This window comes from Gadus macrocephalus, chromosome 9 (genome assembly GCF_031168955.1).
Source record: "Gadus macrocephalus chromosome 9, ASM3116895v1".
In the NCBI taxonomy this organism is placed as follows: Eukaryota; Metazoa; Chordata; class Actinopteri; order Gadiformes; family Gadidae; genus Gadus; species Gadus macrocephalus.
Window position 1 is genome coordinate 6,233,544 of NC_082390.1, and position 15,753 is coordinate 6,249,296.

The 15,753-nt window shown below is 45.0% G+C and overlaps 2 protein-coding genes across 6 annotated transcripts; both read left to right on the plus strand.

Moving 5' to 3' along the window:
- The first annotated feature begins 1,358 nt into the window (after positions 1–1,358).
- On the plus strand, positions 1,359–7,474 carry tmpob (thymopoietin b). Of its 3 annotated transcripts, none has more exons than XM_060060468.1 (6): positions 1,359–2,252; positions 2,434–2,548; positions 2,867–3,028; positions 4,038–4,141; positions 4,392–4,498; positions 5,540–7,474. In XM_060060468.1, the coding sequence occupies exons 1-6, from the start codon at positions 2,016–2,018 to the stop codon at positions 5,964–5,966; spliced, it is 1,152 nt and encodes a 383-aa protein (XP_059916451.1). In that variant the 5' UTR covers positions 1,359–2,015; the 3' UTR covers positions 5,967–7,474. The 3 variants fall into 3 exon arrangements, with proteins under 3 accessions (XP_059916451.1, XP_059916450.1, XP_059916452.1); XM_060060467.1 differs by having other exon boundaries at positions 1,362–2,252; positions 2,431–2,548; XM_060060469.1 differs by having other exon boundaries at positions 1,363–2,252; positions 2,431–2,548; positions 2,945–3,028.
- A 1,543-nt stretch (positions 7,475–9,017) lies between these two features.
- Positions 9,018–14,418, plus strand: ldhbb (lactate dehydrogenase Bb). Of its 3 annotated transcripts, none has more exons than XM_060060473.1 (8): positions 9,018–9,093; positions 11,330–11,466; positions 11,847–11,961; positions 12,203–12,376; positions 12,809–12,982; positions 13,420–13,537; positions 13,783–13,906; positions 13,984–14,418. In XM_060060473.1, the coding sequence occupies exons 1-8, from the start codon at positions 9,033–9,035 to the stop codon at positions 14,149–14,151; spliced, it is 1,071 nt and encodes a 356-aa protein (XP_059916456.1). In that variant the 5' UTR covers positions 9,018–9,032; the 3' UTR covers positions 14,152–14,418. The 3 variants fall into 3 exon arrangements, with proteins under 3 accessions (XP_059916456.1, XP_059916458.1, XP_059916457.1); XM_060060475.1 differs by lacking the exon at positions 9,018–9,093 and adding an exon at positions 9,739–9,809; XM_060060474.1 differs by lacking the exon at positions 9,018–9,093 and adding an exon at positions 10,753–10,822.
- The last annotated feature ends 1,335 nt before the right edge of the window (positions 14,419–15,753 follow it).

The following is a 15,753-nucleotide window of genomic DNA, read 5'->3' on the forward strand; positions in this document are numbered from 1 at the left end:
GCGCCGTTTGGATTGTCAACGGCTGAAAATATACTGTGTGAGCACTACTATTGCTGTTCCGAAGCCAGGACACACAAATCTTAGCTCCCAGAGAAACGCTCCTCACCCGCTGGTCCCGGACCCTGCCCAGCTCCTGGCACAGGAAGCCCGGCAGGGACTGATCTTAATTAGTCTGGCACTAAGGAATGACATCCGCGGAGGATTAAAGATTGTTGTCGGAGATTACGGCAGGCAAAAGAGGTAGCCACCTTTCTCTGTATAAGAGCGCTTACATGTTACTATAGGGAGCCTTGGTCTTCACATGAAGGTCTGTGCATTCAAACAGGAAATCTATATATCGTTAAAATGATATACATGGTTACGAAACATGTTTGCTTTTGCGTTATATTTTCTTGCCAGAGATGTATTTATTTTTTCCTCCTCCCCTTGATTTAATAAATCAGTATTTAAACCGTGTGCAATGTATACTGCCCTTTCCGGCTATTTGTGTGTCATTTCCATTCTTAAATAAACTTATCCTGAGAATGTGAATGTTGACGATTAACGAGGGAACTTTGATCATTTTTCAGAGGCCATGACTGTTATGCTTAAAGAGGCACTTTCTATGATTCTTGGCTCAGGGCTTATTTTCTGTATAAATTACACACAAAGAAAGCTTAAGAGGTGTTTCTCGAGGGCTCCACTTTTTTTTATGCTTGCGCTCCATTTGCAAATTCTCTATGGAAAAAGCTGAACTATACTTGAAGTGCTGTGTTTAGTGTGGTTTGGAGTTGAGGTAGGGATCAATTGCTTGGTTTCTCCAGCAGCATCCCATAAAGTCCCAGAGAGGCAGGTCTGAGAGACAGGTGGGCCACGCTGCCACCTCAGACCTGTCCCAGAGGCAACCAGAGGCCCGCCACAGAGTTCTTGACGAGCCTGCTTAGACCAAAGATACTTGACCGGACTCACAAGTCTGCAGAGGGGGAGGTAGTCAGAGTGAGGAGAGAGATTGTAAGGAGAGAGAGAGAGAGAGAGAGAGAGAGAGAGAGAGAGAGAGAGAGAGAGAGAGAGAGAGAGAGAGAGAGACACACACACACAGAGACAGAGACAGAGACAGAGCGAGAGAGAGAAGATGGTGGGGTAAAACGAGAGAGGAAGCGAGAGAAAGACTACGTGCTTGCGTGCGTGCATGCATTTGAAAGAGATAATAAAAGATAAAAAAAAAAGATGCACACGGTTCAAACGTTGTAGTCCTATCGGATTGGGTAAAGAAGTAGTTAATGCTGCCCTCCTCTGTACAAAAGTAGAATGTCTATCCTAAGGTCCATTTAACTTCCTCAATATGACTGCATTGATAACCACTAAACCAAAAGTGACAACATATTTCTCCAAACGTCAGCTCGGACTAGATTTATGAAAAACTACTCGGTTCATAAGGTTTTATATTGTCAGGCTTGCTCGGTTAATTTATATCAGATTTTTGGGGTTTTACTTTTCAAACAAATGTTAATGATTCACCAATAGAAAACACAAATCTCGTAAGTTGATAAGAGCTGTAAACCGCTACTGAGTGTGGTTTCTTTGTGGCGACAGTCAGCCAGGGTTCCATTCATAGCCAACCAATCAGAGTGCAGTTTGTAGGGCAACGCGGCCAATAGCAGGCGCTGTTATTGTTTAGCTCCGATGCGTCTACGGAGAGACAGTAGCAAGTGGGCCGCTTTGTTGCTAACACAATTCATTCATGTTTTTGCTTATTTTATTATTAAATTAAGATAAAGTTTCGCTCGCCGGAGACGGATTTTGTTCGAAATACAGCGCACGGGTTTTTGTTTAGCGGAAAATTAAGTGAAAGTGGCTCTTTAATTAGCTAAACGTGTGTTGCTGGGCTTGGGCTACATTGTTAGCAACTAGGCGCCGTTTGACAACAGCGCTATTCGGGCACGTTGTCTGTGTTGTTGTCTGAGAGAAGAGCCAGGTACGCTTTCAACATCCTTAAGCCCAAAAAAAATCAAAATCAAACACAATCTCTATAAGCCATGGCTGAATTCCTTGAAGATCCGTCGGTCCTCACCAAGGATAAGCTCAAGAACGAGCTGCTGGCCAACAATGTGGCTCTGCCGAGCGGGGAGCACAAGAAGGAAGTGTACATCCAGCTCTACCTCAAGAACCTGACCGCGCTGAACACCAAGAGCAGCCCGCCACCCCCGGACCCCTTCTCCAGCGACGATGAGCTCCCCACCCCCGTGGTCTCCAACAGAAGCCGCTCTGGGAGAGTACGTTGGTGTTGTCTTTATATTGTATTGTATTGAAAGTGGAGACGGAATCACGTGTCTTTATTTGGCGCCGTTTTTTTATGTGTGACATGCGCTCCTCCTCTTGTGTTGTATTGTGTTGAAGTGGGTTGGTGTGTTCACCTGGTTGGTGTCTTGACTTGTGAATGTCTCGTTTCAGAAGGCCGCAAGGAAGACGGACAGGCCTCGCACTGAGGAGACAGACGTGACCGAAATTACGGATGAAGACTTGAGGGAACAGCTGGTAAAGCATGGCGTTAATACTGGACCCATTGTGGGTGAGTTCCGATGGTATTTTCAATGCCTACCAGTTTGATCCTTAATTTTCAGTGATGATCAGATATGCAAGGTAATTATTAACTGTATTTAATTTATAATGAGGCATTATTCAAATGTCAACATTGACCTTCGGTACTTTACAATGATTGTAAGATAATTAAAGATGTAACATGATATATTTATTTACCTGTAAATAAAGTATCCAATTAAGGTAAAATAAACTGAATTCTCAAATGTGTTCAATGGTCAAGCAAGTAATGCATCGAGAGGATATTGCTTGTGTGACAACATTTCCTGTGACTCATTTCTCTGTGCAGCTTCCACTCGTAAATTGTATGAGAGGAAATTGCAGAAGGTTTTGGATGAGCCCCCATCTGACAGTCCTACTGTTACAGAGGCTGTCCCAGAGATCACCGCCCTGGCAGACACTAACCAGAACGGCAACACCCATACTGACCAGTACAGTGACAAGGAAGACGGTAAAATCCTCAATATGTATACATTGCACCTGTTGTTGTCATTGGTTTTATTTACATGATCTTTAAAATAAATTGAGTGTTGTAGGAAATTATCCTTTTCTTTGGTGACCCACTAGGCCAGGGATTATTTTACTTGTGAGAGAATTTGATTTAACTGGATTTGTTTTAAACAATTTAACTGGAAGCACCAAAGAAAGAAAAAAAATAGCACAACATGCATAAACAAAGCAGAGCTAGTTCACACAATGTAGCGCTTTGCATAATTTACATAAACGATGGGGTCTACTAACTAAGTTCCTTACCTGGCTTAAGGAAACTCCTAATTGAAAGATGCAGGTACCCTTGTTCAAATCAAATGTACTTCATGCAGTACCTCTGCTGGCCAAACCCTCTTATGCAAAGTTACTTCTGCTTGGGTTAAAGGGAGCAGCTATGCTTATTTGTATATTAATATTGACTCGCTGATGCCTTTTTTTTTTTGTTGCCCTATAGTTCCTAATGTATATATGTTTATAGTAATGGAACAGTATATTTATACACATGTAGTAAGAGCAGTGCTGTGCACTACGATTGCCAGCAAGGGTAGGGACATGGTTCGTGGGGGTGGCGGCTCAGACTGGGAGGCCCATCGATCGGCTGCAGACAATGGGGTTTAAACCTTTTGTGTGAGAGTCAAACTTCCTGACCATTTCAGTATCCTACTATGCCCAATACCTATACGCTCAATAGAGTTTGACCATCTTTTGCCTTTCTGCCCTGTGCTTTAGTTGATGGGTACGGTAGGTATTCAGTGTATCTGTGGATACGTATTCTTATTGTTGGACTTATTCCTAATTCTTTTCTAAATGTAACCGACACTTGTTAACTGGCCATTAATGGATAATAATAAATGTGCTATAAAATGGAGAAAACTCAATGAAATCCGTAAGTCAGCAAAGACGATCCCCAGTGCTGTTGGATGACTTAATTTCACCATGCTGTGTTTTCTGTTGCCCTTCATGACCACCAGAGGAGATGGGTGCTCCTGAGCCTCCGCCTGTTGTAGAGAAAGCCATAAGGAGCCGCGGCAAAATCCCCGTCACCACCAGGACCAGCAGCAGAAGGCAGACCAAGGTTGGAGCCGTTCTGGTGCCTCTCTGCCAACGGGAAACTTTACATCATGTGATCTGGAGTTCCAAAAGAGCATTCCAAGCCGCCATCTTGGAACTTCTTGACCAGATATTCTAGAATAACCAAGTATCCAGTTGGTTTTATCGTGAACAATGACTAAGATTGCGACGTGCACTGTACATCATGTTCAACCCTCCTGTGGTGTTGTAGGAAGATGCCTTTTTGAATCGTATTTTCTTGTATGTGTTGGAAGGTGGTGGAGGAGACCCTGGCTAGCGGGGACCAGACGCCTACCAAAGGCAGCGAGAGTGTGGTGGAAGATATCCTTGCCAATGAATTCAGCACGCCCATGGGCATCAGGTAATGAGTACACATATGCTCGCCTTACCTCATGTTAAATGTGAAACCATGCCCGACAGTTATTTCATCACTAAGAGTGGAGTGATTCAGACAGATGGTCCATGTGTCTATAGTAGGTGTGGAGCACAATGCACTATTCGGCAAAGCACAAATAGTGGGTTTCAGAATATTTATTTTATACAAATATATTGGTTTTCGAGAAGAAAAACAACAACAAAGATTGGTCAAAAAGACGGTGTTCCTCCTAACTATGAGTGTGGTGGGTATTTAATATATTTATAGTAACGTTGATTCTCTTGTTTTCCTGTTGCAACCTGCACTAGTAGTAGGAGTAGGGGATTAGCGTTGCTCTGGCAGTGTAGCTGGTTAGCCTCCGCTCTGCTCACTCCTCACTCAGCCTGTGTGTGTCCCATTGAGAACACTTATTCCAGCCGGAGGAGATTAGGCCAGCATTTGCCTGTTAACCCTCTAATTTGTCTGATACAAATTACGTATTTAGCGCGGTTATCTAATTTTGGTGTAGAAGGAAACAAGTTTTTGATTTGGCCGCCATGGTTCCTGATTAATTGTTGGAATTACGTTTATTTTATTTTTTTTGCAAGACCTCTGTCGGGGGTTGATGAAGGTTTGGTTCTTCACATAGCGTTCTGCAGAGAGAACCTTTTTAATTTTAATGACACTTTAGTTTAGTTTCAGTATTTAGTCTGTTCAGTGTCCTCCAATCAGGGCGGGTGGTGGCGGGGTGCACCTGTTCATGGTCACCTAGTAGTTTATAGGGTTTAGTTTATTGGTTTATGGTTCTGCATGTTTATTGCTGGGTTTATGAAAACCATAAACCAATATTGCATTTAAAGGTAGGATAGGTGGTAGCTTGCAATGATTGGACGAATCACTGCCTTTCCTACCTTTTTTTTAATCTGTTCATAACAATAATTGTTTATTGTAGAGCACTTATATTGACACTTTAATATCCTCAAATAAGAACAACTCCTTCTCCGTGCAGCACGTTTAATTCCCGTGTCCTTTTCTTCTCCCGCTCAGCGCCACCTGCAGGCGGCCCATAAGAGGCGCGGCGGGCCGACCGCCGAAGCCCAGCGAGTACTGGCTGGACGAGTCCCTCCTGAAGCGCAGCGCCCAGAGGGAGAGCCGCCCCTTCAGCTCCGAGTCCCTCTCCAGAGGCTGCGGGGACGCCGCCTCAGAGGGCTCGGGTGGGAAGGCGGCCTGCTGCGGCGGCAGCGGCGGCGGCTTCCTGTGCGGCGTCCTGCGCTCGCTGCTGCGGCTGCTGCTCCTGGCGGCGGTGGCGGGCGCCGTCTGGTACGCCTACACCCACCTGGACGCCAAGCGGGTGGGCACGGAGCTCAGGGGCCTCCTGGACAGCGTGGTCACCCCTCTCCAGGGGGCGGTGGACCACGCTGTGGCCCACCTCGGCCTCGGCGCCGCCAGCACCGCGGACGGAGCCGGCAAGTAAGGACACCAGCACCCCCGCCCAGCCCAGCCCAGCTCCCCTGCCCCCCCCCCCCCCCCCTTCCATCGCCACGCCCTGTGTCATTTCCTGCCATGCGTCGACCGCAGCGCAGCAGTTAACCTGGATAACCTCATTTGATAAATCGTTAAATCAAGGACACCGTTTTACGCGGGTGGACTCTTTCTCACGCCGCTAATTTGTGCAAGCTTTTTATTTTTTCATTTCTTTCTCCTGTTATCTCTTTCAGCTTTTGGTATTAAAAAAAATAACAGGAAGGGGGAAAGAACCACATATTTTAGGATGTTTTTAATCCGTGTGAATTGTTTGTCTTTGTCTCCATCTTACCCGTATGTGTAGAAATAGGCGGAGAAGGAAAATGGCAGTTATTATTGCATGTTTGTATTTTTTCGAGAGGCCATCGGTCTGTAACGGCCGCGTCGAGGCTTATTCTTTCTGACTGCGCGACGCCGGACACTGTGGGCAGCACCTGGTGCCCCCCCCCCTAGCCCCCCACCCCCCACCGCCTCCTATTTTCAAAGCACACCGTGATGCTACTAACCACAGCGTCTCTACATGTGTTTTCTATGTAGACCATAATTTGAATCTACTGTAGTTGTAGAGCTAGATAGAACGCCTCATTATCGCCGCCGGGCGCAGGCCGGCCCCGCTTGACCTGCGCCCGGCGGGGCACGGGAGCATACTAACCGATGTACAAGATGTGATGTTTTACGTTCGGTGACTAGTCACCGGCAATGCTCGGCTGAACGCTGGCCTCAAGGCTAGCCTGATAGAACGAGCAGAAGTAAGGACGCGAGCATCGGCGCGTAGGGCTCGAGATTTTACACTGCCAAGAGGCGATGCCGTCGAAATCTCGATTTTGAATTGAACGCATACATTCTAATAATGTGCCCAAATGCCATTGGTTAAAGGAAACGCGTTTTTGAATCTGTACCACGCGGCGGTACGTACAGGATGTGCAGCCCTGCCCGAGTGCCCATGTGAGTTGACATGCATTGGTTTTAGTGCTTTGTTGTGCTTTTTGAAAAGGTTTCTGATCCTTCAGTCCCATCGGCAGGACTGGCTGAGCAGTGCACCCACATAATCCATCTCCCTGCCCACAGAGCCACGGAGGAAGCTCCACACGGTGGACTTTCCCTTTCACTCTTGACTAAGGCTGCCTAATGTAAATCAGAACAATTTTAACAAATTGTCGGCGACACGGGTCCTGGACCCCCACAAAGAGGAGAGCTTGTTTGGGTGCACGGAGGGTGCGTTCCAAAAGAATAGGTATCTTTGTTTGTATTTTCATAATTTTCTAATGCGGTGCGTTGAGACTATTTTATAAAAGCCATGTACTAAGTGAAAGCAGTATGTACATGGACCCGGAGAAACACATTTGATTTGGTCTTTCATATGGCAGCTAATTGGGATTATGTGGGTAAGGATTTCAAATCTGTTTTTATTTATGATGATGTAGATGGTATATCATGAAATAAACTTGGTAATTTAGATATTCGTTGACATTGTGTCTTTTTGCTGCCTAGATTTAAGGAGTCCATCAAATGATAAACAGGAAAGTTGAACAAAGGCAAACATACAAAGTAGTATGTATTTAATATTAAGAATCTAAACTGAAATCTCCATATTTACATATTTTTACGGTTTAGTTTTGACTTGGTTTAGAACAGTCATTACAGATTACTTAATTCAATATAGTTAATGTATCCTAAAATTGAATCATGGTACAATTTAAATGTATATATATATACACACTGCAGTGCGTTCACAGTCCAAACACTGGCCATAAAAGTAATATCTTGATCAATAAAACAAATACTGCATTTGACAACCACTGCTACAATGGGAAATATGAACGGTAACAAAACATAGAAGGTTACGCTAATCTGAGACTTGAGCTAAAGGAAATCCTCTCAGGTTTTAAGAAGAGAGGCTCTTCAAGCCTTGATTGCAGCTGTTCTGAGGACCCCCTCAGCAGTTGTGGAGCTTCTGGCCCTGGTGCCTCAGTCTAGGCCCTAGCCCTGCCATAGTACAGCACAGAGGCCTATCGTGCTGTACTATGGTTTGTGTTTCATTCCCAGTTGTTATACTCACCTCATCTTCATGTGGTTGGGATGGGTCAGATGATTTGTCTTTACCCTTTGATTAAGTGTGCTTTGAGTTAGGATTTAAGACTCATAAAGCTTTGTTCCTGGATATGTAGAAAGTAAAAATATAAATTGATTCTATGCTCCACAACACTAAATCCACCTTTGCAGATTCTACCTGCAAAAACATGCTTTTGCGTTGCTGAAATCCACACCCTCGTTAAGGCCACCAGAACGTGCTCCTGAGATTATCCAATAGAGGGCGCTCTTGTGCTGTCCGGAGCTTGAGCCAAGACCTACAGTCTATGGTCCCAGAAGTCTGTTTCTCAGCCAACACACTGTGCTGACCAAGGTGCTGACCCTGCACTGGCCACTGATCAGAATAGAAGAACTCACTGATCCTACATGGATGAAAAGGCATATTTCTGGAAATGTGTGTTTGGAAGAATACGGCTATGTAATGATGAAAAAAAATATATATTTATAATAGCTTTATAGACGCTATTATACTGCTACTTTAGCGTGACGTTGTAGGTCTATACAGCTTCATTTGATTATTCTTTGATTTGTCCTTTTAATCAAATTCCCTGTCCTAGCTCAAGTGTTGTCAAAGTCACTCTCTCTCAGCCCAAAAGTGTCTATTCCTGCAAAGTTTCCTTTTCAAAGTTCAACCGGACAAACTGGCAAGTGAAGTGACCGAATGAGACACCTGCCCAAAATATCTGTTCAACCAACCCCTTGATCACATTGGTTTCCGTCTAACGGGTCCATCTGGTGCCCCCCCCTCCCCCCTACCAAAACCATGATTGCATGACTCCCTAAGGCCTTCAGGAAGCCAAAGAGGTTTTAGGTAATTCAAGGGACATTCTTTAGGTCCAAAAAGCAACAACTCTGGTCATTGTGTATTAGCGATTTTTTTTGCATGCATGCCGATTGAATTGTGCTAAACAGACTTCATTAACGGATGACTCCAGAAGGCTCCAGCATCAACCAGGATACACAGGAGGCAAATACAACATTAAGGGGTGAGTATCACTGTTGTGCTATTGCTAGTGGAAGAATAGAACTGATACATGCTGTTGGTTTGAATAAGTTTAGGCCCTTAAACAAGAAGTCCCCATGGCAGATGTTTGTCAAGTAGACTTGAAACAACACTAAATTAATTGTAACCCCAGATCTCATTAAATGTATTCACGTATAGTCAGTGAAAAAACCTGCCCCCGATAATATTACTTCCCCAGGCCGAGGGTTGCAACAGAAGCAGTCGTGTCTGCTGACTCTGTGGATCACGTTGTAGCAGAGTGCTCGCATCTGCGCCGTTTAAAGTGCAAACACACCTTTTTAAGCAAACACAATTCATGTGATGCCATTGGTTAGCCTACTGTTCCACAGATCTGCATTTGTTACTATTGTCGGACACGTAGGCCTACGTTTGGCTAATTACCATGGCAAAGAAAGATATAGTGAAGGATATTCTCATGTCCTCATCGTGAAAGTTTTACCTGCAAAGTGCATTAAAATTGTGTTTCGGTCTTCTGAATTATGGATGAGCTAATGTATCAATGCGTCAGAGTGATGACATTATGTTATCAATGGACTCAAGGCAAACAAGCTCAAGGGTCTTATCAGCTGAAACCCCTGCAACCATTTGTCCACAAGCCAGCCGTGAAGAATAAAAGTGTCCCACCACCACCGTCCTTTGCAGAGTCCAGCAGAAACGGTTGAGAGAAGAAAGCACTAGGTTTGTAAATAGCTTTTGAATAATTTGAAGACTTGTTAACATTGTTCAAGGAAACATTAGATGGTTGTGATGACCCAGGCTACTAATCTAACACATTAGTAAGTAACTGTCATTGTCTTAATCTGTTGGAGCAGCACTTGCTTTCACTTGGTAGATTCATCCATTTTTGCGCGCAGCCTTCTCAATGCACTTGTTGCTAAATGGCTATATTTGTGTTTTTTGAGATTGTGTTTTAATTTTTGTTTTTATCAGGGTAAATATAGTGTTATTATTGACTAATATTACAAATATTGGCCTCCAAAATCAAGTTAGATCTATTTGACAGAATGCCCAAATATTGCACAACTTTCTTGGCTTGGATTTTACTTTTAATCTCAGATAAATAATAATGTTGGTTTAATATAACCCAATATTAAACACAGCTTTTGAGATTGAACGATTGTTATTGCATGGATATTCATGCTTTCCTCTGCCAGATTTCATTTCAAGTGTGTATACAAACAGTTGTTTAGTGTACACACACTTCGGGAGCGAATATCTTGGGTCTCAGACCCTGTATTATACCACTCCCAAACCTGGATGCATGGTGCACAGCAGGTGGAGGCAGATGGAGGCCGGGTTAAGAGATTACACTAACTCCTCTAACTGTCTGTGGGCGCTCTGTCAAGTTTGGCCTCAGATTACAGCCTCCCTCCGTTTGGGGAGGTCGGCAAAGTGAGTGTGGCTCACACACGCTGTTTTGCACGCACACTTACACATCGGCTTTCCTTGCCCGGGTGCTTGAATAATCTTGCCAGGGACCTGGACATCATTCTTGTGCCCCGCCAACGTGCAGCCAGGGAGGGGGTGATGCGAACGCAAAGGGGGGAAGCCTACTGAGCGCTGTGTGTAGCGGGCGAGGCAGAGTGTGTGTGTGCGCGCGTGTGTGTGTGTGTCTCTCTTAGTCTCTTGGTTTGCCATGCTGATTACGGTTTGGTGTCTGTACATCGCAGCTCGGAGTATCGCCAGAGAAAGCAAGTATAAGTTGTGGCTGTCGTTGTCGAGGGAGAGCCAGGGGAAGGGGGTGTCGGTTGTCTTCGTCTGCTGCAGGCAGCAGACGAAGACAACTGCAGTAGATGACTCTGCAGTAGATGATACTTTGTATGTGTTTTGGTTATCGGTTTCATACAAGCTGGTGGCTTCTGGCAGTGCTGGTGATCTCGATTTGGGATCCCGTGAGGTTTGCTTTAAAGCCATATGCTTAACATTGGCATGTCCTTCATCACAGGACACGCTTTTAATGTTGGGCGAGTCGGGCTTTAGATGCGGAAGGTCATCTCTGCTCTCCGGTCGTTTTTTCTTTTTAGTTTTGCTTGCTTCATTATCTCTCTTCTGCTTCCCACTATTTTCTTGGTTAACTATCTCTCCTTCTTCCCTCTTTCTCTCCGTCCCCTCACCTCTTTTATCCTCCCTTATCCCTTCTCTCTCCCCTTCTCCCCCGTTTCTCTATCTCCTTCTCCCAACCTCTCTTGTCTTTGCAGCACTCAAAATGTCCTCCATTCTGCAAAGGCTGATCACACCGCTGTTCACTGGGCCGGCGGAGCCCCCCAGGAACAAGGTGACGGTGGTGGGGGTGGGCCAGGTGGGCATGGCCTGTGCCGTCAGCATCCTGCTCCGGGTAAGAGTCTCTTTCAACCAGGGCTGAGATTACAGGACTGATTACCGCTGTGGTGTCACTTAAAGGGTAATTCCCCGGGGATCTGGCCTGCTACAAGGGAGACAGGATTACCTCTCTGTCTCTGTCTGTCTCTGTCTGTCTCTGTCTGTATGCCTCTGTATGTGTCTCCGGGTCTGTCAATGAGTTGGTTATTACACAGACACTGTACAATTGTTATATTGTTACGACAGGGTCATCCTGTGATTCAAAGCTGCGATCTAAAAAACACTTTAATCTACTTAACTGACCATAATGGCTGTGCAGCAATGTATGATACTGATTATTAACTCTGTGTGTGTGTGTGTGTGCGTGTGTGTGTGCATGTGCTTGTGCATGTGCAGGAGCTGGCTGATGAGCTGGCCCTGGTGGATGTGATGGAGGACAAGCTGAGGGGGGAGATGATGGACCTGCAGCACGGCAGCCTCTTCCTGAAGACCAAGATAGTCGCAGATAAAGGCGAGTGGCTCCCCGATATGACCCAGCACCCAGCTGCTGGTGTTGGGACTGTTAATACCAGTGAGGACCAGTTACTGGTCCCCTGACTGGCCTTACATACCGGTATACACAGGCTGAAGGAGAAGACTGCTAGCAGAGGAAACCGACAGCTTGTGTTCAACACCACATTTGTCTGTGAATGTCCAGAGATGAGTCTGAAGTGTGACTCTCTCACTCTCTCTCCCCCTCTCCCCCCTCTCAGACTACAAGGTCACTGCCAACTCCCGCATCGTGGTGGTGACGGCGGGCGTGAGGCAGCAAGAGGGCGAGAGCCGCCTCAACCTGGTGCAGAGGAACGTCAACGTCTTCAAACACATCATCCCTCAGATCGTCAAACACAGCCCCAACTGCATCATCGTGGTGGTGTCCAACCCAGGTAGAGTACCAGCTTCTCGTCACGCGCTGGGGGGGGGTTTAAACGCACACGTTGAGGTTTCTATCTCTGCCTCTCTATTTGTCTCTCTGTTTTGTCTGTCTTTGTCTTTTTAGTGTTAGTTTACTAGGAGCCATTCAGCAGAATCTTTAATCCAAAGCGATTTACAGTGACTTTCATACACATGTCAACAATGTGCTGGTAGGAGCAATGCCTCATCTCTGCCTAGAATGTACACATTACGGTTCAAAACTCAGAACCTTTTGACTTGGAGTCCCACCCCATAACCGCTATCCTACAGAGAAAACAAAAAATAAACATTACGAACGCAGTCTCCCTATTTCCGCCACCATCAGAAACACGAGAGAAGCGTTAGACTGCACACAGTACACCTGCTGCTATTAAACCCCAGCTGGTGTCGCCACCTGTCCACAGTGGACGTGCTGACCTACGTGACCTGGAAGCTGAGCGGCCTACCCAAGCACCGCGTCATCGGCAGCGGCACCAACCTGGACTCGGCGCGCTTCCGCTACCTGATGTCCGACCGGCTGGGCATCCACTCCAGCAGCTTCAGCGGCTGGATCCTCGGGGAGCACGGAGACACCAGCGGTGTGTAGTGTGTGTGTGTGTGTGTGTGTGTGTGGATGTGTGTGTGGAAGGGGGGATAGGTGTGTGTGTGTGTGTGTGTGTGTGTGTGTGTGTGTGTGTGTTGTTGGGAGGGGGGATGGGTGTGCGTGTTCGGGGTGTGTGAGATCATGGTGTGTGTGAGATCATGGTGTGTGTGAGATCATGGTGTGTGTGAGATCATGGACACGCTGTAGAAAGTGTGAGAGACGATCTGTAGGATAATCCCTGGTCACATTGCAACCCCAAACCACCGCATTGCTTTGTATTCGACCTTATGTCCCCGAAACTCTATTAGAGACATGTTAGGGACTCTGCTTCTGCCTCTCTAACTTAATGTATAGTCACCTTACATTAACAGAGGATAAAGGAAACTTTCATGTAGCCACTAGCACTGTGATTAACCACGACCATGCTTCCAGTTCCTGTGTGGAGTGGAACCAACGTGGCGGGGGTCAACCTGCAGACATTGAACCCTAAAATTGGCATGGACGGCGACACCGAGAACTGGAAGGACACCCACAAGATGGTGGTAGACAGGTATCCTAACAATGCTCACAATGCTAACTGCTGTTTAGAAATCTAGTGTATGTTACAAAAGTCCAACCTAGTATTACCTAATAGTTACTGTTGGGTCCCGTGCGCACACAAGCTCAACTGCTCACTATTTTTCGCCCTATTGACGTAGGTTTGTCGATAAGTTTAATCCTACCTCGCCCTTCAGAGTTCAATCAATACAGCCGTGTTTGTGGATGACATGTGCAGGGGCTGTATGTGTGTTGCAGTGCCTATGAGATCATCAAGTTGAAGGGCTACACCAACTGGGCCATTGGACTCAGTGTGGCTGACCTGGTCGAGAGCCTCATCAAGAACATGAACCGGATTCACCCCGTCTCCACCATGGTCAAGGTGAGGACCTCACACACGCACGCACCCATGATGTTGGTTGGTTGTTCTTGCTCTAAACGGTTGGGGTTGATCAACAGGGAATGTATGGCATCACTGACGAGGTGTATCTGAGTCTGCCGTGTGTGCTGAACAATGGGGGCGTGTCCAGTGTGGTTAACATGACGCTGAACACGGCGGAGGTGGCCCAATTGCAGGCGAGTGCCAGCACTCTGTGGGCAATCCAGAAGGACCTGCGGGACATCTGAGTGGACACCAGGGGGCAGCATAGCGCCTCTTGTTGGATTGTACCGCCAACACAATCGCAACTTTCATTTGCCGTCTCTTGTAGAATATAAAGAACAAGTATTAGCAAGCCATAAGGGTTTTTTTCATGTGTTTCATTGCGTAAAATATAACGTGTTCAAAGACTTTACTATGTAAAAATGTCTAAGCATGTCATTGTTGAAGCAAGAAACTTTCTATCAGAAATTCCTATTTGATGTCGAATAAAGTGAATTTGTGAAAGATTGAAAGTGTGCGGTACGCTATTCATTTGGTGATGCGCCTACTGATCCTAACGCAGAATGCTTTATGTTTCTATTTAAATGAATGGGTTAAAAGAGATGAATTCATGAACTCAGAGAAGAAAACATGACCTTCGTTTGATACAAACAGTTTACGTAGATGAGAAGGTGTCAGCCCAACTCTAGTGAAGGGAGAATCACAACTACAGTGTGAGGCAGCAGAAGCAATTTACAATATCTTAATGACGTAATAATCATCACTGTTGATGATGCCATTTGGATAATTTCGGCTCTAGGGCATCCCGCACACATCATTGGCTAAGTGTGCTGGATCTACTCTCTACTTTTACAATTTTGAACATTACTTTACGATGGAAAATGGCAATGAAATGGAACAATATTCGTCAAATTGCCTCAAAGGTTTTAATAATACAATACAAAAATAAATAAATAAATACTACATCAAATTAATTTGCCCCACAGCACAGTAGGCTACATCATCGATATAATAAAATAATTGAATTGATGTAATTCAAATATTTAATATTTAATGAATGGTACAATCTCATCAGGAACCCTAGGTTGCCACAAATAAAAAGTGTACTTTGCATATTAACACAATATATGGACCTTTTAATAACCTCACAATAAAAAACCACAGCGCACATGGTTTTGCTGGCAGTAAAAACACACTTCAAGTTCAAGTTGTATTCATGATGAACATCTTATTTAATGTTTGAAGTCTAGGCAGGATGTAGAAAGGCTTTGTTCACAGTGATTGCTTTTCAATTGCAATTGATTCAGCCGGCTGGATTTTTCTTTACCTAAACACAAGAACAGGAATGCATACCAAATCAGATATAAATTGACACACAATCATAGTGGAAGGTGTCAGGAAAAGAAGGATCACTATAATCTAAATATGATTTTGTACCTTTTTGTGGTACTTAGAATGCAGCATATCAAGAAGAACGGACCAAGTGTGAAACATCGACAGTGTATTTCTGTTCCAACTCTGTTTGACTGCAGAGAGAAACACAAAAACATGTGAAAACATAAAAAGTATGCATTCACTCATACATATTTAAAATGCTTAAGATATATTTTCTTCCTCATAATCATACTATTTCCAATTATTAAAATTAAGTTTTTCATAGTCCTATTAGTTATTCATTCGTATTGGTTACTGTGTTGTTCCTTAAGGTAAGGTATTCCTGGTTTTTTTAAGGTGAACATTAGTCCCTGAACTGCAAAGATTAGAGCTATACATGACCCTTTACCTACCTGGCTGTACTACATCCTCTCTACCAGAACGCTGCATGATTGGCCGGTGTGCCGCTGAAA

What these genes read in the sequence shown, in the direction of transcription:
- ldhbb (XM_060060473.1), top strand. Translation starts at nt 9,033, where the DNA reads ATGACTCCAGAAGGCTCCAGCATCAACCAGGATACACAGGAGGCAAAT. An exon ending in CAAGATAGTCGCAGATAAAG is followed by an intron (nt 11,962 to 12,202) that starts GCGAGTGGCTCC and finishes CCCCCCTCTCAG; the next exon opens with ACTACAAGGTCACTGCCAAC. An exon ending in GGAGCACGGAGACACCAGCG is followed by an intron (nt 12,983 to 13,419) that starts GTGTGTAGTGTG and finishes CCATGCTTCCAG; the next exon opens with TTCCTGTGTGGAGTGGAACC.
- tmpob (XM_060060467.1), top strand. Translation starts at nt 2,016, where the DNA reads ATGGCTGAATTCCTTGAAGATCCGTCGGTCCTCACCAAGGATAAGCTC. An exon ending in ACAGAAGCCGCTCTGGGAGA is followed by an intron (nt 2,253 to 2,430) that starts GTACGTTGGTGT and finishes GTCTCGTTTCAG; the next exon opens with AAGGCCGCAAGGAAGACGGA. An exon ending in GCAGCAGAAGGCAGACCAAG is followed by an intron (nt 4,142 to 4,391) that starts GTTGGAGCCGTT and finishes ATGTGTTGGAAG; the next exon opens with GTGGTGGAGGAGACCCTGGC.